This window comes from Suricata suricatta, chromosome 15, assembly GCF_006229205.1.
Source record: "Suricata suricatta isolate VVHF042 chromosome 15, meerkat_22Aug2017_6uvM2_HiC, whole genome shotgun sequence".
NCBI lineage: Eukaryota > Metazoa > Chordata > Mammalia > Carnivora > Herpestidae > Suricata > Suricata suricatta.
This window is the reverse complement of record NC_043714.1, coordinates 10,785,944-10,810,060: the sequence shown is the minus strand read 5'-3', so window position 1 is coordinate 10,810,060 and position 24,117 is coordinate 10,785,944. Positions and strand designations below refer to the sequence as shown.

The following is a 24,117-nucleotide window of genomic DNA, read 5'->3' as shown; positions in this document are numbered from 1 at the left end:
TCACTGTCATTTTGTCTACCCCTACTGCAGTAAAAGTAGCCAAGGTGGGTCCCTGGATTCACTACAGCAGAGTGAAGCCGGCATCTCAAAACTGGGAGTGCATTCCTGGTCCATTAACGCCATGCGAGCTGACCACACAAAAGAGCAATCTGCACCTCCAAAGGCTTAGAGTCCTTCCTGAGTCACCCCGAGGCCAACTAGTCTACACATGGCAGAAGCTGAGGAATCGTCGGTCCGGTGAAACAAAAGACTGTCCTTATTTTCCTATGTGTCCTACTGTGATGCACTCTCATGCCTTGTTTCTCATTAGTACTGTGATTCTTGCTCTACTCTTTGCCATAGGATTGGCCAAGGTCTCTGCAAATATGGTGAGAGGTGGGGATAGGACACTTCATTGTTACCAACATGGGGAAACAATGGCCATATGAGACGAGACTCTTAGATCCCCACAAACCTTATCGTAAAACAAAATACCCCAGTCCTACTACCAGAGTTTGGCTTCTCAAAAAGCTCAATTATTGGAAAAAAACTGTCTTGCCTGGTGGTGTAAAAGTCGATCGTCATCTCTTTTAAAAACTTCACATGCCTAGGCCAAAGGTTTTAAAACTGAACTGCCCAGAAAACCCAATGGTGGGGCCCCCAGATCACCTTGAGCCAGATCCCCACCCCTTGTTACTCTCTCATCTCTGAGACGCCTGGGACAATGTCAGCGCAGCCATCACATGCTGGGTCCCAGGTGGACTGTACTAGGTACGTGGGGAAGGACAGCCTGTATTGTACTTCCCTCAGCCTGGTCAGGGTCAAGGGTGCTGGGAACTATTTGTCCATCTTCCTTCCCACTCTCACTTGCCAGAGGGAAGCCTTTGGGAGTCCAAGTGTTTGGGGACAGAGAGACCTGAAGGAAGCAGCATGCCTTACACACTGGAAATTAAAAAAGATGATAAATGGCCTCCTGTGCACATAATCCAATATTATGGGCCTGCCACCTGGGCATAGGATGGGTCCTGCGGCTGCCACACTCCATTTACATGTAAACCACATAATCCGACTATAGGTAGTTGTAAAAATTATAACCAATAAAACTGCCAGAGCCCTTAACTTACTAGCCAAGCAGCAAACCAGAATGTGCAGTGCTGTCTATCAAAATTCCTTGGCCTTAGATTACCTGCGTGCTTCCAAAAAAAAAAGTTTATAAAATGTTTAACCTAAGCAACTGCTTCCTATAGATAGATGATGAGAAAAAAGGTCATAGATGAGATCACAAATCAAATGAAAAAGATTGCTCTCATACCTATCCAGACCTGGAACAGTTCAAACCCCGGGGAGTTATTTGGAGGATGTTTTTCAACTTTCAGGCCATTCAAAACTCTCATAAAAATTATCCTCTAATTCTAGGAGGTTGCTTAATCATACCTTGCTTAACTCCCCTGGTTGTATGGTCTAGCTCCAGTCTCACTGAGGCCATAATTAAAAAAAAAAAAGGATAGTCACTCATGTAATGATGTTATAGAAATATAATCCTCTAAACCAAGGTGATGCTCTTTGACCCAAAACACAGGAGTGTGAGTATCAAAGGGTTGAATGTGGTAGAGTTCCCTCCTTAAGGAAAGAAAAAAAAACCCCCAAAACCTCAAGGTAACCTGGCTATGCAAGTACATGGCAATATCCCTCATGACCTTGTAACATGAGACCACTTCATCAGACTGCATGTTTGTGTGTGTTACCACATATGGGAGACAAATAAGTAAAAACTATATAATAAACTACACCATTGGCACAAAAACAGACATTCACATCAATGGAACAGAATAGATAACCCAGAAATGGACCCACAAATATATGGCCAACTAATCTTTGACAAAGCAGGAAAGAATATCCAATGAAAAAGAGACAGTCTCTTCAGCAAATGGTGCCAGGAAAACTGTACAGTGATGTGCAGAAAAATGAACCTAGACCACTTTCTTACACTACACCAAAAATAAACTCACAATGGATGAAAGACCTAAACATAAGACAGGAAGCCATCAAAATCCTAGAAGAGAAAGTAGGCAAAAACCTACTTACTCATCATGTAGTGACTTCTTATTCAACACGTCTCTGGAGGCAAGAGAAACACAAGAAACAATGAACTATTGGGACCTCAGCAAAATAAAAAGTTCTGCACAAAGAAGGAAACAATCAGCAAAATTAAAAGGCAACCAACAGAATGGGAGAAGATGTTTACAAATGACGTATCAGATAAAAAGGGTTAGTATCCAAAATCTATAAAGAACTTATCAAACAACACCTAAAAACCAAATAATCCAGTGAAGAAATGAGCAAAAGACATGAATAGACCCTTCTCCAGAGAAGACATCTAGATGGTCAACTGACACATGAAAAAATGCTCATCTTCACTCATCATCAGGGAAATAGAAATCAAAACACAATGAGATACCACCTCACACCTGTCAGAATGGCTGACAGTGACACCTCAGGCAACAACAGATGTTGGTGAGGATGCGGAAAAAGAGGAACCCTCCTGCACAGCTGGTGGGAATGCACACTGGTGCAGCCGCTCTGGAAAACAGTATGGAGGGTCCTCAAAATATTAAAAATAGAACTATCTATGGCCCAGCAATTGCACTAGTAGGTATTTATCCAAAGGATACAGATAGGCTGTTTCAAAGGGGCACATGCACCCCAATGTTTACAGTAGCACTATCAACAGTAGCCAATGTACGGTAAGAGCCCAAATGTCCATCGACGGATGAATGAATAAAGAAGATGTGTATATATACATATATAATGGATTATTACTCAGCAATCAAAAAGAATGAAGTCTTGTCATTTGCAACTACGTGGATGGAACTAGTGGGTATTATGCTAAGTGAAATTAGTCGGAGAAAGACAAATATCATATGACTTCACTTATGAGGACTCTAAGATACAAAAGAGATAAACATAAGGGAAGCAAAAATAATATAAAAACAGGGAGGGGGACAAAAACGTAAGAAACTCTTAAATATGGAGAACAAACAGAGGGTTGCTGGAGGGGTTGTGGGAGGGGGGATGGGCTGAATGGGTGAGGGGCATTAAGGAATCCACTCTTGAAATCATTGTTACACTATATGCTAACTAACTTCGATGTAAATAAATAAGTAATTATCAAAACAAAATGAAACAAAACTACACCACATGGCATTCGGGGCTCAGTTCTTCGGGCAAGAACCCAGCTGAGCTGTGGCTTCCTGGAAAGAAAAGCCTCAGTGTCACACTTGGAGAGCCTCTAGCTGTTTTATATTCTTAATTTTCTATGTTTTTGAAGACAGTAATCTTATTGAAGTCTGACATCACATAAAGAAGACAATTATGCATTATTTCTCTCGAGGAGGATCCCTGACTCCCAAATTGTGTAAATTTCAGGCTCCATAAAACCTGCCTCAGCCTGTGCTTGACCTTGGTTCTACAGAGAAATCCTTTCCCTCCTCTCCCATCCTAACTGTGGAATTCTATCTTGATTACCAAAACCCTCCTTGAGTTCGCAGTCCTTTGGCCCCTGTTTTTCCACTCTGATAAAGAGATCCATGAGATGACGGTGGTATCCTCAGGATGAAATAAGGTGCCTAAATCCTGAACGTTAAATTTAAAAGACATAAATATAAAAAACAGACATTGAGCATTTGAGTTATAAAATGAAAAGTACAGGACTGGGGAAACAGCTCGACTGTCATCTGTGAAGGAAGGAGCTAAGGGTTTTGGTTCCGCATGAACTCAGTGTGTCAGTAGGCGCTAATAAGGGGCCGTGTGGTAGGCAGGCAAGCACAGAGGCGTCCACTGTGCGCAGAGCACATCTAATTTATCCTTCTCTGTTCCGGGAAGCCTACCGCAGAGGTGTTAAAGCGTAATTTTCTAGAAGGTAAAATCACAAAAATAAAATGAACAGGTAGGTGTCAAGTATTTTACTTAAGTCACTAATTAAAACCTACATAAGATGATATTTTGACTTACAATGATTTATGTTCCCCGCCAGACAAAATCCACTCATGCTGCCGTGAACACGAATCATTTCCATTACTATGAGCACACATTGGCCTTGTTACCCATTTTCTATGACTTAAAGTCTATTCCTACAGATTTGTAAAATAGCCAAGTCAATCAGAGGCAATTGGAAGTGCATACCCTGCAGAATTTGATAACTCTGGAGGGTGTGCTACTAGTGCTCTGAGCCCCCCTGAACAGGCAGTAGAAATCAGTTTGGCCCATTTCCCAAGATTTGGACGTTTTGCCTACGTGAAGGATATTACCAAAGAAGAGAATGTTTTGCATAGAATAACTGTGAAAGCGGAAACTCCTGAAATTAAGCATTCTGTGGACAAAGGACGGGGTGGGGGACTGGGTGGGGTATTTTCAGCCCAGGGAAGGCAAGGATAATTGTCCTGGGGATATTTTCTGCCTGGCAAAGACAAGATCCAAGTTATACAGTATCAAAGAATTGTCATGAAGCAAAGCGTTGTCCTTATTCTCTGTGGTTTTAGAGATTTAGAAAACAGGATAAAGAGAAAACAAACAACTCCAGGGGTTAAAGCATAGCAGACCTTATTTCAATATATGAAACTGCTGTTTAGAAATTAAAGTGCTAATTTGCAGGTTCCTTGCCATTGAAAGTATTGAGGCAGAGGTTATATAATTTTCCTTACGAGTTTTGTGCAATCAGTTGTTACATTTTTAAGAAATTTAGTCTGGAGTGGTGCTGTTAGAAATGTAATGCAACTTGTGCAATAGTAAGTGTTCTTGTAACCAGATGAGAAAAGTGATTAAATTGATTTTAATAATAGACTCTATGTAACCTGATATATCCAGATCATTACTATTTAAATACATATTCTATACAGAAAGCATGAATTAAATCTTTTATTTTTTATACTGTTTCTGATGTTTAGTTTATATTTTTTCATGTGGCAGCACATCCCATTGGGACGAGCCTAATTTCAAACGTCCAATAGCAGCACGGAGCTCGTGTTTATCTTATTGGCCAGCACAGGGCTGGACTGCTGGTTCTCAAACTTTAGCCTGGAAGACTCATTGAAACATGATTGCTGGCCTCCACTCATTTCCCAGTCTGAAGGGGAGCCCACTAATTTGCATGTCTAACAATTTCATGTCTAACAATTTGTGAGAGAGAGAAAGCCCAGGGGAAGGTCAGAGAGAGAGGGAGACAGAGGATCCCAAGCGGGCTCTGTGCAGACAGCACAGAGCCAGATGTGGGGCTGGAACTCACCAGCTGTGAGATCATGACCTGAGCCGAAGTTGGGCGCTTAACCAACTGAGCCACCCAGGGATCCCGAGAAAGGCTTCCCTTGAAAATGGGTATACGTTTTGGACATCTGTCACTTATTTTTGTTAAATGATGGTCTTTGTGCAATAAAACTGAGATCTTCTGGGTTGACTCCAAAATCATTCTGACTTTTTCAGTCTTCATTGGAAGTTTCCTCCTGTATCACCCTCTCATCTCGAGCTCCTAATGTTTCATTCGCATTTGTTTTTCAACAGAGGTATTTTTACAAATTTCACTGAGGCTCTATAAATGTTTACATAAAGGTCAAAAAGGGGAGTTTAAGATTTTTGTATCCTTATAAAGGACATTCAGTGACTGGGACATGGTTTCTCAATGCGTTAGACCCCAGGACATAAATCTCTGTTTTCCTTTTGTAACATATCCATAGGCTATTATTTAAATCTTCCTTGAAACTGTAAATTTGTTAAACTAAATCATAACTTTATATATTGGAAGCTTATTAAATATATAAAATAGGACTTTAAAAAACTTTTCCTAAAGTTATATCTTTTAAAATCCAAGAGGAGCTCCATTAATTTTATTATCCCAGGATTTGGCAAACACATCCAGATCTAATTTGCTAATACCACATTATTTCCTAACTAAAATGTGTCCAGATATCTCCTTGGGAACTTTAGTTAGGGTCTTATTCAATGATCCTTATCCATTAGCTATAACCACCAATATCCATAAGGAATTCCATTTTCAACTTGTGCTATTAAAGTCCACATTTCTACGGGTGCCTGGGTGGCTCAGTCGGTTAAGCGTCCGACTTCGGCTCAGGTCATGATCTCATAGTCTGTGGGTTCGAGCCCCATGTCAGGCTCTGTGTTGACAGTTCAGAGCCTGGAGCCTGCTTCAGATTCTGTGTCTCTCTCTCTGCTCTTCCCCCACTCACTCTCTATCTCTCTCAAAATAAAGACATAAAAAAAAAAATAAAAACAAAAACCCCCCAAAAAACCAAAATCCACATTTCTTGCATAAGTTTTTTGGTTTGGCCTTTAAAATGATCAGTTAGCACCAAAGCAGTTGTGAAAAGAGAAAAAAAAAAAGGAGGGGAAATTGCATTTCAATGTTTTGGGAAAGGAGACAGGCTTGGATATTCTTAGTAGCCAAGAAGACAAAAGTTTCTTCTCAGCAGATACAAGAAACACAGACCTTTTTTTTCCCATGTAACTAAGAACAAAAGTTTCTTCTCCCACTTTGGAAATTCGGGAATAAACTGGGGAGCATTTTCTTACAGTCTTCACAAACGTTCAAGGTTTCCATCAAATCCAGATGGGTTTGCTAGTCAGGAGTACCAGCTTCCCGTCAGGTTGTTGTGATAAAGGGGAAGTTTATTTAAGCTGGGGAGATTACCAGGGGGGACAAAAATCAGTGGTCTAAAGGTATAAAATAGGGACACTTGTAAAATGTAAATTAAAAATTTATGAATCTTTCCATGAAAAAGAATTCATTTAGGTGTACTGTGGCTCAGAAATGCTATGTGAAAATAGGACTTTGACCTTCAGAATGCATATCATGTGAAACAATATATTTGTTATTTTTGCTCGGAAGTGTTTAAATTATTCCTGGCAGATCCAGAACCTTCATTTTAGAGTTAAACTATCGGGATTCCAAAACATGTTATAGGTTATTTTTTTTAAAAAGGACTAAAATTGTGTGAATTAGTCGACAAGCATTTATTTTGAGGATCTACTCTAAGCCTGAGACTTACTAGGTCTTGGATATTCAAAGATGAATAAAATGTAACTACTGACTTTTGAGAGTTTATACTCAAGTGCTAGAGAAAGGCGTGTAAGCGATAATTATGGAGCAAATGCTTTCGGAATAGCCCCGGGGTTTTGCAAACTCTGGGAGTTGGGAAAGGCTTCTCCTGGAGAAAGAATTAGTTTTGCTTGAGAGGATAAGGAGGGCTAGGGGGATGGGGAACAGAAGAAGGAGCAAAACGTGTTCTCCCTTTGGGTAGAGGGAGCACCATACGCAGTACACGTAATAGGATACATGTAATACACGGCATTACGTCTGGGAGCCAGAAAGTAGTCGGTGTTGTAGGAGTTAGAGAAGAGGCTGATTCAATCCAATTGAGATAGATCCTAAGTGGAATGAATTGGAGTTTTCAGAGGATATGGTGTTCAAGATGGAGAGACTCAAGGGAGAGAGAAAACAGCTGGACAGGGTGAGAAACGACGAGATCTAATTTAGCATCTTGATACACAACTGTGTCTATAACTAAGTATCCAATTCATTTTGAATGTTAAATATATTTTTGAAAACCAGATTTTAGCTTGTCATCAGGCAGTAGCCATTTATTAACAATCCTCATATTTCTGGAGTTTCAATGTTCTATTACTGGAGTGATAATGAAAGCCATACCATCTTTGAGGCTAACAGATTGTGTGTGTGTGTGTGTGTGTGTGTGTGTGTGTGTGTGTGTGTATTCTAACCTCACTGCTTATTGATTGTGTCATGTTGGGTAAGTTACATTAACTCTCCGGGCCTCCGCTTCCTCCTCTGTATAATAGAGATAATAATACATCACAGGGTCGTCATGAGGATTAAATGAGCAAGTACGTCTAATAGCATGCGATTCACACTTGGTGCTCAGATGTGTTCATTGCTGCTCCTGCCCAAGCTAAGTCCTTCCTCTGCTGTGGTGTGAAACGTGGTGTTCTGTCTGTTCATAGGATTAACAATTTATTTAAATCACGTTAGGGCACCTTGGCTGGCTCGGTAGGTTGAGCATCTGAGTCGGATGTGGTTCCTGAGTTTGAGCCCCACATTGGGCTTGCTGTCGTCAGCACAGAGCCCGCTTCGGATCCTCCACCCTCCCCCTTGTCCCCCTCACCCCGGGCTCTCTCAAATACAAGTATTTTTTAAAAATTTAAAAAATAACTTTTAGGATTTTGTAGCATCTCTGGAGAAGCTGGAAACACTTGCGGGATGGTTTAGTTCAGGTTGGCTCTAGCCAGTGACTTTTAGCCCTGCTATAAATTAATATTAATTGGTGGAGCTTTTAAGAATTAGGGTTCTTGGCTCTTGTCCTCTCCCATAGTTTAGAACCACTGCTGTTAATTCATTTAAAAGAATTCTTCTGAAGATCCAACTGATGGGGGGGCATTATTTTGGTTCTTCACTCAGACTACCAGTCACTGCTTTGGGTATTTTGAATGGGGTTCAATAGGATGTTCTGTCCATACTCAGTCTGTGGAATCATGTCAGTAATTTAGAATAGCATTTAAGTTGCCGTATCGCTGTTCCCTAGTGCCTTTTTCCAAAGTTCATTGAAAAAAATTTTTAAATGTTTATGTTTGAGAGGGAGGGAGTGTAAGTTGGGGAGGGGCAGACAGAGAGGGAGACACAGAATCCAAAGTAGGCTCCAGGCGCCAAGCTGTCAGCACAGAGCCCGATGCGGGGTTCGAACCCACAAACTCTGAGATCAAGTCAAACACTTAACTGACTGAACTGAAGTCAAACGCTGAACTGACTGAGCCACCCAGGAACCCCCCCAAAGTTCATTTTATCATAAGACATTCTTTTTCTGGGTCACAAAATGAGCTAGGATTTTTTTTTTTGCCCCTGGCAGAAATAACATATTAAGATTATTTCATCTTGTTTACTTGGGATGACTTTAAGGAGTACTCTAGATGTGAGGACCGCTTTACAGTAGGACAAGACTCAGCTCTGCAGATGGTACATGTGAGTGTATTCGAAACATTGATGTTGAAGCTACTGGCCCCATTGCTGGAAGCGTCTGGATGTTTCCCTGTGTTGCGAGGATCTGGAGTGGCTCCACCAGTTATGACGGAACTCGTACAGAGCCCCTGTGAGAGATTCCAAGAGTGTTGTCGGAGGAACTAGGAAACCCAGAGAGCACTGGCTGGAAGAAAAAGGGGAAGGTTGCTAGTGTTCCAGGCTGGGAATTTCTTGCAGCAGAGAAATGCTGAAAGACTTTACTACTGAGAGTGTAAAGAATGTGAGGCACTGAAAAAGAGATCTGAAACGTCCACTTAAGGGGATGAACTTGCAGGGAATCACATGACCTCTCTGAACGCTGCCTTTTTTTTTTTGTATTTTAAAGAGAGAAAGCGGAGGAGAGGGGCGGAGGGAGAGAGAGAGAATCTTAAGCAGGCTCCATGCTCAGCACAGATCTTGACTTAAGGCTCCGTTCCACGACGCTGGATCATAATCAGAGCTGAAATCAAGAGTCAGATGCTCAGCTGACTAAATCACCCAGGCACCCAGGGATCTGCAAGGGCTCTTCTGTCAGGAAAAGTTGTGAAAGACATCTGAAATGGGCAAAAGATTTCTGGATGTCCTTTTAGTGGAAATCTGAGCATTGTGGGAATGGCCTTCCCAGGAGGTCCCATTCTCTGGGGCCATAAGTCTTTGTCTTGGCTCTATTTTGTAACTCTGTAGCAACAGTGCCTTAAAGTATTAGTTTATAAATTTATTGAGCTGCTAGGAAAATACTAGTTCTAGCAAGACAAATGTATTAAAATGAGACAGACTTCCAGTCAGTTCCTAGCCTAGAAAAAAGTCACATCATGAACCCATTGATATTGTCTTCCCTTACCTGTGCCCCTCCCAGCTTCTCCATCCTCAAACCCACCCAGGAATAGGGACCAGGTCAAGGAGGAAACGTTATGCAGAACAGTATGGGCATAAAAAAATGTGGGCATTTTATAGTTCATGGTAAGTTCTGTGTGGTTAGAGTCTTGGATTAATTACTGAGTGAATCTGATGACGTAAGGTTTGGCCAGCTCTTTACGGGTCTTGTATTCCACACTAGAGGGAGTGGATGTTGTATATCGTATGCGGCAGGGAGTCAGTGAGGGTTTCTAAGCAGACGAGACAGGATGTTACCCTCACCATTGAAAATGAGCAAATGAGGAGAGAGTGCGGGCAGGACTGTGCAGGTGAAAGCTGACAGAGTTTTGGACCATGACGGTTGCTGGGGGAACAAAAAGGAAGGTAGGGGTTGAGAGCCATGCTTTGAAATGGAATTAACAGGACTGGAGTAGAGAGAAGATTACATTTTGAGAAGGAAAGTAGTGCAGAGCGAGTGTGAACTTTCTATGTTGCACCAGTGGTAGCTTCCGTATTTGCAGCACAGAATGTTAGAAAAGTGAGGTCGTCGGGGCGCCTGGGTGGCTCAGTCGGTTGAGCATCCGACTTCGGCTCAGGTCATCATCTATGGTTCATGAGTTCAAGCCCGGTGTCGGCCTCTGTGCTGACAGCTCAGAACCTGGAGCCTGCTTCAGATTCTGTGTCTCCCTCTCTCTCTGACCCTCCCCTGCTTGTGCTCTGTCTCTCTCTCCAAAGTAAATAAACATTAAAAAAAAAAGTGATGTTAAAATAAGTGGGGTGAGTTGGGGAATGTATTTGTTAGTTGCAGACATGGTATGAGAAGCAACTTAATGATTATGAAACTAATTTACATTTGTATAATCATTTATAATTTTTAATAATCTTCATATGTATTTTGCAAGGATTGCGAGGTGATATTTCCATGGTGTCACATGTTTGTCGTTCACAGAGGGGCCTGCTGCTCTTACCCACATCATGAATGTATGGATGCGGGGTAAGCAATACGTGTGTATGTGGTTCTCATCACAGACAAGGCGCGTATTGGTTCTCTGGTTTGCAGTCAGAGCTTCTGTAAATTGGGCTTTCCCTGTCGGGGGCTCGGCGGAAAAGCTAAAAGCTCCTCATCTCTGGGGTCTTTCCCCACGGTCACACCACGATTTGCAAGGCCTGTTTCTCAAGGTCATGACCTAGGGGATTCTGAGTGTGGGTGCACCATTCATCATGGCAGGATCTGCCACAGGGACATCTGCCACAGAGGGCCAGTCGTCAGGTCAGATGACGATGACTTGGCTGCCGTCGCGCGGCAAACTGGGGGGTGTCCCTGGGCGCACTCAGTGTGCTCCCTTCACCACTCAGTTCAGTCGGGTGCAGGTTTCTGGGTAGCCTGGCGTTTCTCACAGACGAAAGTGGGCTAAGCAACACGGAGACCTTGCTGTGCTCAAATTGTTCCTTCTATACCAACTGCATCGGAGCAAATTTGCATTTTCAAAACAAGCATTCTGGTAGAAGTGACTGTTCTAGTGTCAGTGCATGATCTCTATGAACCTATGCCATCATCCCATCACCCTTTTGGCTTGGTACTTGTATTGTTCCCATTTTATTGGTGAGGAAACTGAGGCAAAGAAGTTAAATAATTTGCTCAAGATCAGACTTACTAAGCGACAAAGGCATTACGCTATACTATACTGTCCTTTAACATTAAATAATAATGCCTGTGACAAGAGAAGCGTTTCCGTCAGACTTTCGAATAGTTCTTACTCTCTGGTAGTCACTGTGTCTCACCTAAATCTCTCAGGCTGTAGTTTTAGTCCATTTTTCTGTTATCTCCTTTGTCAAGGTGGAGACCATCAAGTTACGATGTTGTGCGTCGCTGCCCCGTAAGTAATTAACGCCCAGTGAAAAACTCAGTCCATCTTGTTTAGTGCCTCCCATGTACTCAGCACCAAGCTACATTTTCCCTTCCGCCACTGATAATTCTGCTACCAGTAATAGTCAGTGGAGGCTAATCAATGGGGTTCCAATCATAATGTAAACACGCTGCGCTCCATTAGCATTAGAAATGTTTATTGTTTTGTGTATTTCATAGTGTCCCTGGTTCCTCCTCATTACACAAACTCTTTATGAAACAGACATATTTAATACAGAACATCTTGAATGCTTTCTGTTTTCGAGGAGTAGCATTTTAGGTTGCTAAGTAGGCACTTAATTCATATCCCATTGAGAGCTGGTTGTAAACAAGAAAGGATGAATAACTAATGACGCTTTGAATGGATTTTTTGCTACCATAGTGGCTAAAACCTGACTGCGTGAGGGGTGGGAGAAGGTTATGAAATTAGCTTTGGCTGTAGAGCCGGTTGGACTTGGTTCAGATTTTAATTCTTCCATTTATTAGCTGTGTGATCATGGCTAGAACACTTAATTCTCTGAGTTTCTGTTTCTTCATCTATTAAAAATACCTTTTGTCATATTATGAGTGAATGCACTAAATCGCACTGCACACGTCATACATAATAGATGATGAGTCCTCTCCAGCCAAGTGGGAGGGCTCTGCCGTCCACCAAGAGACATCGGCTCCTGGGTTGTTAGTCTGAGTAGGGCAGGCCTGAGGTCAAAGCCAAGCTGTGGACCATGTGCCACCCGGCATGAAATCTGGAGAAGGGGCTGAACAAACCAGGGCCACCAGGACAGGGAAGGGAGAGGTCAGAGGGTCAAACAGAAGGGGACTAGGCTGCAGAGAAGGGCTAGTTTAGGAAGAAATCTCTTCACCATGGGATTCCAGCCATCGATACCCTTTTCTATACCTAGGCAACATCTTAATACGTACGTAGGACAGGAAGAGTGAACCCTAATGGGATCTATGCGCTTTACTTAATAACAATGGATTGGTATTATTAGCTCATTGACTATGTAGACTACATAACAAATGTATGCGTGCAAGATGTTAACAGGAAACGGGCTTGGGCAAGGGAGCACGCGGCAACTGTCTGCACTTTCTGCTCAATCCTTTTGGAGCAAAAAAAAAAAATGGCTCATAAAGTTTATTATACTTAAAAAAAAGTTTCAGTTGTTGTAGATCTCTTTTTCCAAGCTTCCTTTTTTCAGCTTTCTTTGCCCTTCCCTTTTGAAGCCTCCTGACCCCAGGTGCCAAGACGGGTCCAGCCGATCTCCCAGTTTGCTCAGAGGCAAGGCGCAATAGGGCTGGAGTGTGCATTTCATTTGGTGTTTGAGTCTTTTTTTTTTTTCTTTTCTTTTTTAGAGAGGCACGGGGAGAGGGAGAGGAAGACAGAATCTTAAGCAGGCCCCACACCAAGCACGGAGCCCGATGTGGGGCTCCATCTCACAACCGTGATCTGAGCTGAAATCAAGAGTTGGACGCTTACCCCACTGAGCCACCCACATGCCTTGGTGTCTGATTCTTAACTGTTCCTACAACCCACATTCTCCTGGTGGTGGTGATTCGGCACATTAGCTGAGTTCACCAACTCGAAAGGCAGTAAAGTTGGCGGCTCAGAGCACGGGTTCTAGAGACAGACCTCAGGTCACCCACCACCTCTGACTGTGGCCACAGACAAGTCTAACCTTTGTTTTCTCACCTGCAAACGAAGCGATATTGTTGGAGCTCCTACGAGAATGAAGGAAAGCAGCGTGGGAAGTGCTTTGCATAGTACCTGCTACATAGGTAAGTGCTTGCTTCAGTGTTCCATGCTTAATAAGCCACTCCAGAGTTTAGTGGCTTGAAACAATGATTTATGATTTCTCAGAGTCCTGTGGGCCAGGAATTCAGGCAGGGTTTTTCTGTTACACATACTGTCAGTTGGAGTCACTACCAGCTTTCAGGCGGTAGCTAAGCTGGGCCGGAAGGTCTGTGAGGGTTTTATGCACCGATGCTTCTGTGCCACCTGTCATCACCTGCCTAGCTTACTCTTCCTCACAGCATGGCGGGCTCAGGGTCGTAGGGTTTCTTCCATGATGACTGGCTTCTGAGGGCAAAAGAGGAATTGGTCAGCCTGCTTTAAGACCAAGCCCACAGCCATACAGGGTCACTCTCTCACAGTCTATTGTAGAAAGCAAGTCCCAAAGCCAGCTCCAAGGGGAGGGCAAGAACTGTGGCAGCCATCTTTGGAGACAACCACAGTGCTCACATTATTACTTTCCTGTGAAATGGTGTGTCATTGTGCATAACAGGAATCCCTTTACCTCCTAGAGCTAAATAGCAAGTTAGAAGGCAGAGTGAGGTGTCAGAGTTGCCTCGGGAACTAAAGCAGGGGTGTGGCCATGCCAGGTTGTTCTAACATGGCCACTGCATCTCCTCAACATGTTTTTAATATTGTTGTTTTGCCAATACCATGCCCTCACTTATGCATGTTATCTACTGGGTATTCTATTTCATGTCAAGAGATTATATTGAGACTTTTAAAAAAAGAAATTAAAATAGACATAGATACTTTACTTGAATGCCACATTTTTGCATTTTCATTAACACCATAGAAAAACCTTCTATTAACACCGTAGAAAAAGAAAATAAACTTGATCAAAGAGTCCAAGCCATGTTGGCTTCTGTATTTGAGGTTTTGTTCTTTATTATTCCATTTGACCAGTATGTCTGTTTTACCTCCTTTCCCTTCCCTTCTGTGGCCAAAAGAGCACTTATTTATCTTTCCATTTCTAGGGCACTTCCTTTATGAAGCCCCTGTTGACACACCTGTCACCAAGTAAACTTGAACACTCCCTCTTTTTGTGGCCCCACTGCACCCTGAAAGCTTCTACCATGGTAATTGCAATTTTTATTGCACTAAAAAATTTATGAAGGCTGATCAGGTCACCATATGGTTGCTGGTACAAGGAAGCTAATTCCTAAGTACCTACCATGTGCTATGTGGGGGATTCAAAGAGGAATTAGGATGAATCCTTTGCTCTCGGGGGCTCACTGTCGATTGGAGGAGATGGCTCTAAAATACGCACTTCCAACTTAGTCTTAATTTCAGGCCTAGAGATCTGACCACGGTATATGGAAGTGCTTCAACCACTTGAGCGGGATTTTCATTTGGCAGAATACTTGGAAGGTCCCTTAGAGAAGATTTTGCTTTCTAATAAAGGTAGATTTGCTAAGCATCCATAGGATGATCCCACATCTCAACTGTAGCCTTTGTCATTTTGGTTCTAGGTGGAGGGGCCCACGAGGAACTGGTGTGATCTCTGAGAAATGAAAAGAGTTAGAGCCATGTTTACTCTGAGAGGATGTCCGCTTCCTACAGAAAAGGGCTTTCGAACTGCGTAGTCAGATTGTAAGGATCCCTGATAGGGCCAGGGCTTCTGAGAACTTTGCAAGGAGGGACAAGGGCACTGCTTTAGACTGTTTAGTTTCCTTGCAGGTCAGAGAGGTACTTCTACGCTAAAGATAAAGATGAAAGAATGCATTTCAGGAAATGAAAATTACCCTTGAACTCACCTTTACCTGATGGAGTACGGTAGCAGCTAGGCTGCGCTAGGTTGCGCTGCTGTGAAAGATTATCCCCAAATTTCAGTGGCTTATGAAACAAAGGTTTACTTCTCACTGACATTACATGTCAACTTCTGCTTGGCTTCTGTGTGCCAGGATCCAGAGTGACTGAGGTAGTACCTTTCTTAGATGGGGTAATTTGGGGACAGAGGGACAAATAAGATGGTAGAACCACATGACAACTCCTAAGGCTTCTATTAGAAGTGCCATGTGCACATTTACCCGTATTTAATTGGTCAAAGCCAAGTCCTATGGTCAATCGCTGAAGTACAATCTCACAGAGAGGGGCAGAGAATGAAAGGAACCATAATACAATCTTTGCCACGGCTACCCAGAACCCGAACACTAAAAGCTGATGGTTCTGAAGACAAAAGATCAAGAACAGGTCAAACAAAGGTAGGTCTAGAAACAAAGCTTTAAGTAGGCAAAATATGCGATTCATCTGATAAGGAAAAAATACGAAAGAATCAGAACTTCTTGGCTTAGAAGCAAACCTTGAAAGCGTCAGACATCAAAATGTACATAATAAGGAAACTGTTGATGTTGTGAAAATTAATACAGGAAAAATTCACTAAAATTTGTGCCGGAGGGGGAGCACAAAACGGGGAGACTATCACTCAAATGTTTATCAAAAGAAGAATTGTCAATTACAGACTTGAACAGAGGAACTGTCCACAGGAAAGAATCATCCATTACAGGCCCCAATAGGGACTGACGTCCATTGTATTTCCTACAAGACATGAACCACCCTGCAACTGAGCCAATGAGAAACCAGTATCACCTTGATCTCTTGCTTTTCTCCAATGGACTTTCACTCAAAACAACTCCTTCCAACCTCCTCCTCTCCATAAAATAGTATTCCTCTGTTTTGTTTGTTGGACTTGCCTATCATTTTGCCATAGCGTACATTTTCCAAATTGCAATTCTTTCAGATTCCCGAATAAATCTATTTTTGCTGGTAAAATAGCTCACTGTTTTGTTTTGATGGTTAACAATGTCTTCACTGACAAATCAGACAAACTAGATCAAAGTAGTGTCTTACTTCAGTCACAGTCCCGTTGAAGCACGCTTTTTCTGAGTACTCTAGATTGGTCTTGGCAGGTCGTGGAAGACACTTAATTGGAAAAATGGATCCATTATTTGACACCATTACTTGTGCTTAAAATGCTATTCATTCACTCACTGCTCTCTACCTCTTACCCATCCTTTTTCCTTTGCCTTAAAAGCCATCTTTTCCAAGAAACTTTCTTTGATCATCCCCATGTGTGAATTCCATCTTCCTTGCATGTAATGGTGCTTGCATATCTATTAAATATATTGCCTTTATTATAGTCAATCATTGACTCTTCCTCCCCATCCCAAGATTTCTTGGGATTGACTGATTGTGAATTCCTGGGGGGCAGAGTGTTATTCATTTTGGGGTCTCCTGAAGTGCACACAAAGGAACAAAATTCATTGTTGTTGAAATTCAGAAATGCACAATCTGGTTAGAAGCCGTTTGACATCCATATGTTAGCTCTGTCTTTGAGGTACTCCAGAGCATAAGATGCACACAATGAGAACGTAAGAATTGTTCACGACTATTCTAGAGCCCAAACTCACCAACGCAAGGAGGAAGTCTTGGTAAGGTAGGCAAAGGATGGGGAAAGATTGGGAGGAGAGGGGTGTGTAAGTCAGGAGTGCTGTGAACACACATTAGTGTGTCTTTATTCCTGTGACAATTAGATCAGTCTGTCCCTTTCAGTTATTTCTATTTCTGTTTTCTTAGCATCAGATGGTAATAGTTATATAGGTCTTAGTTTTAATAAATCATTCCCCCGATGTGGTTTGACCTCAGTTATGCAAACGCGAAAAGCAAGCGATAGAAAGTTCATTTAAGGAACCAAATACGATATTAGGTTGAAATATTTTAAAATTGCACACAGGGGTATGTGGGGTACTTATGTTCATAATATAGAGCAGGGATATTTTTAGATTCTCTGATATTAGATTTAGGTGTGCTTGCTCTAGTTTATAAATCAAAGAATTGGCCTATATCTTCGGTCTGTGTTTAGGTTTTATGGTGAGAAATACCTTATAACAACTCAAAATAGAAATTCCATCTTTAGTGATAATATAGTACAGGGACCCGAGAAGAGAAGGTCTTAAGGTGCTGTTAATTAGCAGAAATCTGAAGCACACAGTCTCAAAGCAATTAAGGCTATTAATTGAATACTTGGATGTGCAGTGGACCGTTTCATATATTGCTGGGTAGGGTATCCTAGGCTCGCAGTGAGGAGCTATGTTATTATACATACGATGTTGAATACTTTAGGAAGAATAAATATGGGTAAACATGTTTGCTAGTAGTTAACGGCATTTATGAATAACGATAGATCATTGGCTATACACAAAATGGTCTGTTAGCTGCAAAATTCAGTATTGGTAATGCGATCTTTCAGCCTATCTGATGTAAATACGGCACACTGTTCACTCACGAACATTGAACTTTTTGCCATGGTGATTTACTGTTCTCTGGTTGGGTAAACATCTCTGTAATTCACGTGATACTTTAAATGAACTTGGTGGTCACACACGGTTACAGTTCATCACCTATGCATGTTTGGGGCAGAGGGGACCACACATTGCTCATGAGCTCAGGGTGGCAACATGATGTTATTCTCTTCTACAGGTTCCATTGGCTACAGCATTTGATTCATGCATGACTATTCTAGCAAGAAACGTTAAGGAAAATGTCGAGATTGTGAAAAAGTATCCAACAATGCAAAGAGAAATGAAATGTTCCTCTTAGAAGAACTTCAGTGAAAATGGTTAATACTTTGCTTAGTGGATGGTATGATTTAGGAACCAACTACTCAAACAGCCTACAGACATTTTGGTGCGTGCACAGTGCAGGTAAAAACAGTCTGCCTGAGGATCAAATCTGAATTTATGATGTATATACACTTTCTAAAAATATGGAATTAACTTGCTCAGGGGTTATTAGCTTGGGCTTTTAACATGCAGTAAAACAGGGCGGAAGGTATTGAGTCATTGGGAAGCATGTTTAAGAGGTAACAGTGCTACCTCTTTGGATCAGGAAAGTTCCTGTTTGTTATGCAATGTGTGCATTTCATTATTTACATGATTTCACGAAGCGTTTTGGGAGCTGCGCTTGCACCAGCACCCCAGACTCCCAAACGAAAACCACACGCCCTTTCTTTATTGCTTTTCACCACTCTTGTTTTTGAGTTAATTTTTTTTATGCAAAAAATTCCCCCAAGTATATGTACTTCTCTAAATCAAAACAATTTTGTCTGAAATGTTTTTAGGACCTACCAGGTTTTCCATAATTTTTCCATTCTCATTTCCGTCGTCCTTCAAGGTTGAATTGTATTGTAAACAGCCAACAATAAAGATCTGGAGAGGGAAACTTTTATCTTAAGGGGTTTCCCAGCCCTCTCTTTCACGTACTCAAGGCAATTCATCTCTCCCCTTCCCGACCTCCTCCCCCACCTTTTTTCTTTTCGGTGTTTCCTGCAGGGAAGCCCAAATAAAGTAAGTGGAGGTCGAAAGCCCAGGGTCGAGGCCCCGCACGCAGGGGGTCCGGAGGTCACCGTTTGGGGAACTCGCGGGCTCCAGGAAGGTGAAGCGTGGGGAGGGAACCCCGCAGGTAGGGGGCGGGGCTTGTGCAGTTAACCCCGGTGGGGCCGGGAGCCCCAAGGCCTTTCCCAACAGTCCACCACTCTCCCCGCGTCGCCCGCACCTCGGAGCGAAGGGGGCGGGTCCTCCCGTACCAGACACGCCCCCGGCCGGTTTATAATAGGCGGACGGTGGCCCCGCCACCAGCGGCTCCGCTCGTGCTCCGCCGGGACTCGGGACGCTCTCCAGCGCCAGCCGCCCTAAAACCCCAGGCCAGCCCGGCCCGCCCCGCGCGCTCACACACCCGCTCGCCCCCGCTCACCCTCGCCTTCCCACGCGCGCACCGCCCCACTCCTGCCCGCTTCCCTGCGGCGGCGCGGGTACTGCGCGCGAGGGCGCCGAGGGGACCCACCGCCTCTCCATGGCTGACCTGAGCTTCATCGAAGATTCCGTCGCCTTCCCGGAGAAGGAGGAGGACGAAGAGGAAGAGGAGGAGGGGGTGGAGTGGGGCTATGAAGAAGGTAACCGGCCGCGCCTCGGGCGGAGTGTCCGGGGCGTCCCGGGCGCGGGGGTCCCCGCTGCTCTCGCGCGCTCGCGGCACCGCCGCGTCCCCTCTTGCCCACGAGCGTGTCTGGCGCGCTTCCGCGCCACCGGCCCTTTTGGGGGGGTCGAAGTGGCTCCAGGGGCGAGAGCGCGCCCGCCGCCCGCCTTCGCGTCGGGGAGCCCGGGGGCCGTGCGCGGGGCCGGCCGCGAGCTGCGCGCGGAACGCTTCTGCGCGCCCCGGACCCGCGATCCGCTGCGTTGCGTTACGCGCAACACCTTTGGGTAACGCGGTGCTGCCGGGAGAGTATTCTTGCCACTACTCCTTTCGCGAAGGACACTGGCAATGTTCAGGCTTTCTAATGAAGGCCAAACTTTGAAGGTCGATCAGCGGGGTTTGGTCCGAAGGGGTTGACTTTTTAAAAGTTTTGTTTGTTACGTTTTTCCCGGAAGATGTAGGAGTCCTGATAGACGTGGCCGCTGGTGCTCGGGTTGAAACAAATGTGGGATGTTTGACTTTAATTATAGAAGATGGAAAGGGAATATAAGTATGTACTGCGTGAATATGTAGGGGTGGGTATACACGCATGCGCCCCCCCTTCACAATGACCATATTTGCATTCTGATAAAGAGGCGTTTATTCGCTAGCATCAGATTTATGGTTTTTGGCTCTCATTGAGCAAGTTGAGAGTTTAGGTATTTCCCAATTACTGCATGTAATTGAACTCAAGAGCAGAGGAAATTTTTGTAGGATTATTGGATTTTTAATCACTTAAAGATGACCTAAATTTCCTAGAGTCATAAATTATTACATCTATGTGGACAAATACAAACAGGCTATTTTGTTAGTCCGGGGTTTTATATATGTATCTGATAGCATTCGATCATTCAGAATATGAATGCAGAAATTCATACACATTTACCGTATTTCATCTGTAAAGAGACAATAGTCATAACTTTAATAATGTCAAGGGTCATAAACAGTGTCTATACTAGCTTTTACATGTGAAATTTTCCTGGAACCTTTTCCAACCTGTCCTAAAGTTGCTTCGTTCTGTCCTTAGGTGTTGAGTGGGGCTTGGTGTTTCCCGATGCTAATGGGGAATACCAGTCTCCCATTAACTTAAACTCAAGAGAAGCTAGATACGACCCCTCACTTCTGGACGTCCGCCTCTCCCCAAATTATGTGGTCTGCCGAGACTGCGAAGTCACCAACGATGGACATACCATTCAGGTCATCCTGAAATCAAAATCAGGTATGTTAGAAAACGTTTTTGAAAGGATGGAATTGTAAACATGGACGTTTGGTTGTTCTGTGTTGTATGATGTCGTTGGAACACCCTTAGTTGGTCAACTTAAACTTTGTGGGATTTGAGGAAACGCAGATGCAGGTGTACTAATTTGCATTTTGTCCTGAATTGTCGGTTGGCTCAACTCATTCAGATAATTAGAATTATCTTGCTTTGTGGAACTAAAGGTTAGGATTTATTGACCTAATCTGGTATTCAAGATAAACTTTTCAAATTAGTTTTCTCCACTAGGTTAATGTGACAAGAAGAATTTTAACTAATAGCAATCAAAAACATCATCGAAACTTAGTAGAAGACTTAACTGGCCAACAGAACCCTTGTTTTTATTTATTTTTAACTCTTCCCCTCCTCTCTGAACTCATTTGGGATGGATCTGAAATGCTTTATGGAAAAGGTGTTGGAGGTTGTCAAGGAAATTGGCTTAACTGTAGGAGAGAGGAAAAGAACTTTTTAAAATTAGAATTAATATTAATGCATTTCTTAGTGAATAACAGTTGTATTTTTCTCTTGGTAAGAATATAAATTAGAGTATGTTGAAATAACCAGGAAGTGCTAATGAGTAGAGATCACCTGCACTCAAATTAATTCTGAATCCATAAATTTTACAGTTCAAACCATAAAATCTTTAGGTTTATTATTTGGCAGGGTAGGTACTGATTTCCAACTATGGATTTTTTTTTTAACTCATTGTGAATGTCCCTGAACTTTAATTTAGAATCCATGAGTAGTCATAGATTGATATAGTCTTCCCCGACCTTCTGAGTGTAGTGAAGGTATGGACATCCTCCCAAATAGATTCTGGGTGTTACTGTGTAGTCAAATAGAAATGGGTTCAGATGTAAATTTGGATTTAAATAAGATTTTGCGGGGAAGCATATCCAGCAGAGACCTGTAGTAGTTTTTAAGTGTATAGCGCAGTTTTTAAAAGCTGACTGTTCTGGTTTATTAAAAAACACCTCAAGATTATAATATATGTGTATTGGTATGTTGATATGCCTTTGTATTTCTGGAAGTTAATATTTGTAAGTCTATACAACAGAAATGGATTTCTCATCAGCAAGACTGTTCTCCAGGATTCATGGCTTAGTGAAAACATGATCCTCTAAACTTTTTTTAAATGTTTATTCATTTTTGAGAGACAGAGACAGCATGAGCAGGGGAGGGACAGAGAGAGAAAGAGACAGAATCGAAAGCAGGCTCTAGGCTCGGAGCTGTCAGCACAGAGCCCAATTTGGGGCTCGAACTCACAGAGTGTGATGAGATCGTGACCTGAGCCAGAGCCTGGATGCTTACCCAACTGAGCCACGCTGGTGCCCTTGTGTCATTTCTTATCATTGTGACCGTGTAGCTGTTGTTTCCAGCTGAGACTAGAGTCTGTTTCCTTTCTTGAACAATGTGGAGTTTTTCTCCCCTGGAGTTCACGCATTTTTATTTAATTTCTTATGTATCTGTCACGATTTCATTTCCAGACTCTTGACGGTTGGCAGATCTGCAGCAAGAAGCCCTTTCCTCCCTCTTCTTGGTCCTTCCCACCCTCCCCTGGATGCCTCTCCTCCCTGCTTCCCCTTCTTGGACCATGTGATCTCTAGTCCTATAGACTATGGCCCTATAGCCATGGCCTGAGGCCTTCTGTACCCTACACTGAGGAAGTCCCTTTGCTGGTCTCTTGTGTTCAATCCCATGTTTCCTGTTCTCTGAGCATCACTTTTTATAGGTTGATCCCTCCTTTCCGGGAGTTTCTAGGCTTATTCCCTGCTGTGGTTTATCTTCCAGTAACCTCCCGAGAAGAAGGGCATGAGGGCTGAATGTTTGGATACCTGTGTGTCTCTGTCCTGGGTACTTGGTGTGCCTTTTGATCAGGATAATTGTGTCCGCCATTTTTGTAGAAATTGTGACAAGTTTTCTGTTTTTTTCTTTATTTTCTTCTGTATTTCTTTCTTCTTCATATTTTTGTTTTTTTTGTTCTATTTTCTGGTAGATTGCCTCAACTTGTATCTTTTAGTCTTTCTTTTTAAACTTTATATGTCTGCTCTAACATTTTTAACTTCTAAGAAAATTGCGCTCGGGCATCTGACTATGGCTCAGGTCCTGGTCTTGAGGTTCATGAGTTCGAGTGCCGCATCAGGCTCTGTGCTGACAGCTCAGAACCTGGAGCCTTCTTCGGGTGCTGCGTCTCCCTCTCTCTCTGCCCCTCCCAGCTTGTGCTCTGTCTCTCTCCCTCTCTCTAAAATATAAACATTTAAAAAATGCACTTATTCTATGATTTTTTTAAAAATTGTTTTTAATGTTTTATTTATTTTTGATACAGAGAGAGACAGAGCATGAGAAGGGGAGGGGCAGAGAGAGAAGGAGACAGAGAACTGGAAGCAGGCTCCAGGCTCTGAGCTAGCTGTCTGCACAGCGGGGCTCGAACCCAGGAACATGAGGTCTGACCTGAGCCGAAGCTGGAGGCTTAACCGACTGAGCCACCCAGGCGCCCCTATGATTTTTTTCTTAGTTGTCGAAGTATATTTTCTTACATGATTGACAAGTTTTCTGTTTTTTCTTTATGTTCTTCTTTTGTAACTCATATTTTTGTTTTTTTGTTCTACTTCCTGGTAGATTTCCTCAACTTCTATTTTTCAGTCTTTTTTCTAAACTTTTCATTTCTGCTCTTACATTTTTTTAAAAGTTTATTTTTGAGAGATGGAGAGAGAGAACACTTGAGTGAGAGAGGGGCAGAGAGACAGATGGAATGAGAGAATCCCAAGCAGGCTTCGTGCTGTCAGCGTCAGAGCCCGATGTGGGGCTCAAACCCATGAACCGTGGGATCGTGACCTGAGCTGAAATCAAGACTCAGACACTCAACCAACGGTGCCACCCAGGTGCCCGTCCTCTTACATTTTTTAAGTAAGAAAATGTTTTTCTATGATTTTTTTTTTAGTTGCTCAAGTATACCTTCCGATATTTATTTCATAAATGCAGGACCCTCTCCATTTTTTTTCTCTATTGCTTTTTTTCCCATTCCGTCTGTCTCTGCTTATTCTGGGTTCTTCTATTTGTTTGGTCTCACTTTTTTGATATGAGAAATCTTCTCAACCGTTTAGTTATTCTGGCTCTTTGTTCATACTTAGGAATGGGTTGAGAGTCATATTAGCAGCTGTGCACAGGGGCAGGGATCCAGGTCTGGCAATGCGACCACGTGAGAATGCGGCCGTGCGGTAGGAGGAACTTTCGCAGGTTTATCCATTTCTCTGGAG

The 24,117-nt window shown here is 42.9% G+C and overlaps 1 protein-coding gene across 1 annotated transcript in view; it reads left to right on the top strand.

Moving 5' to 3' along the window:
• The first annotated feature begins 19,227 nt into the window (after positions 1 to 19,227).
• Positions 19,228 to 24,117, top strand: part of CA8 (carbonic anhydrase 8) — an 86,599-nt gene continuing 81,709 nt past the window's right edge. The window contains exons 1-2 of the mRNA XM_029923400.1: positions 19,228 to 19,549; positions 20,633 to 20,824. Coding sequence (XP_029779260.1) covers positions 19,450 to 19,549; positions 20,633 to 20,824 — 292 coding nt within the window. The 5' untranslated portion in view covers positions 19,228 to 19,449. The remainder of the gene's footprint in view (positions 19,550 to 20,632; positions 20,825 to 24,117) is intronic.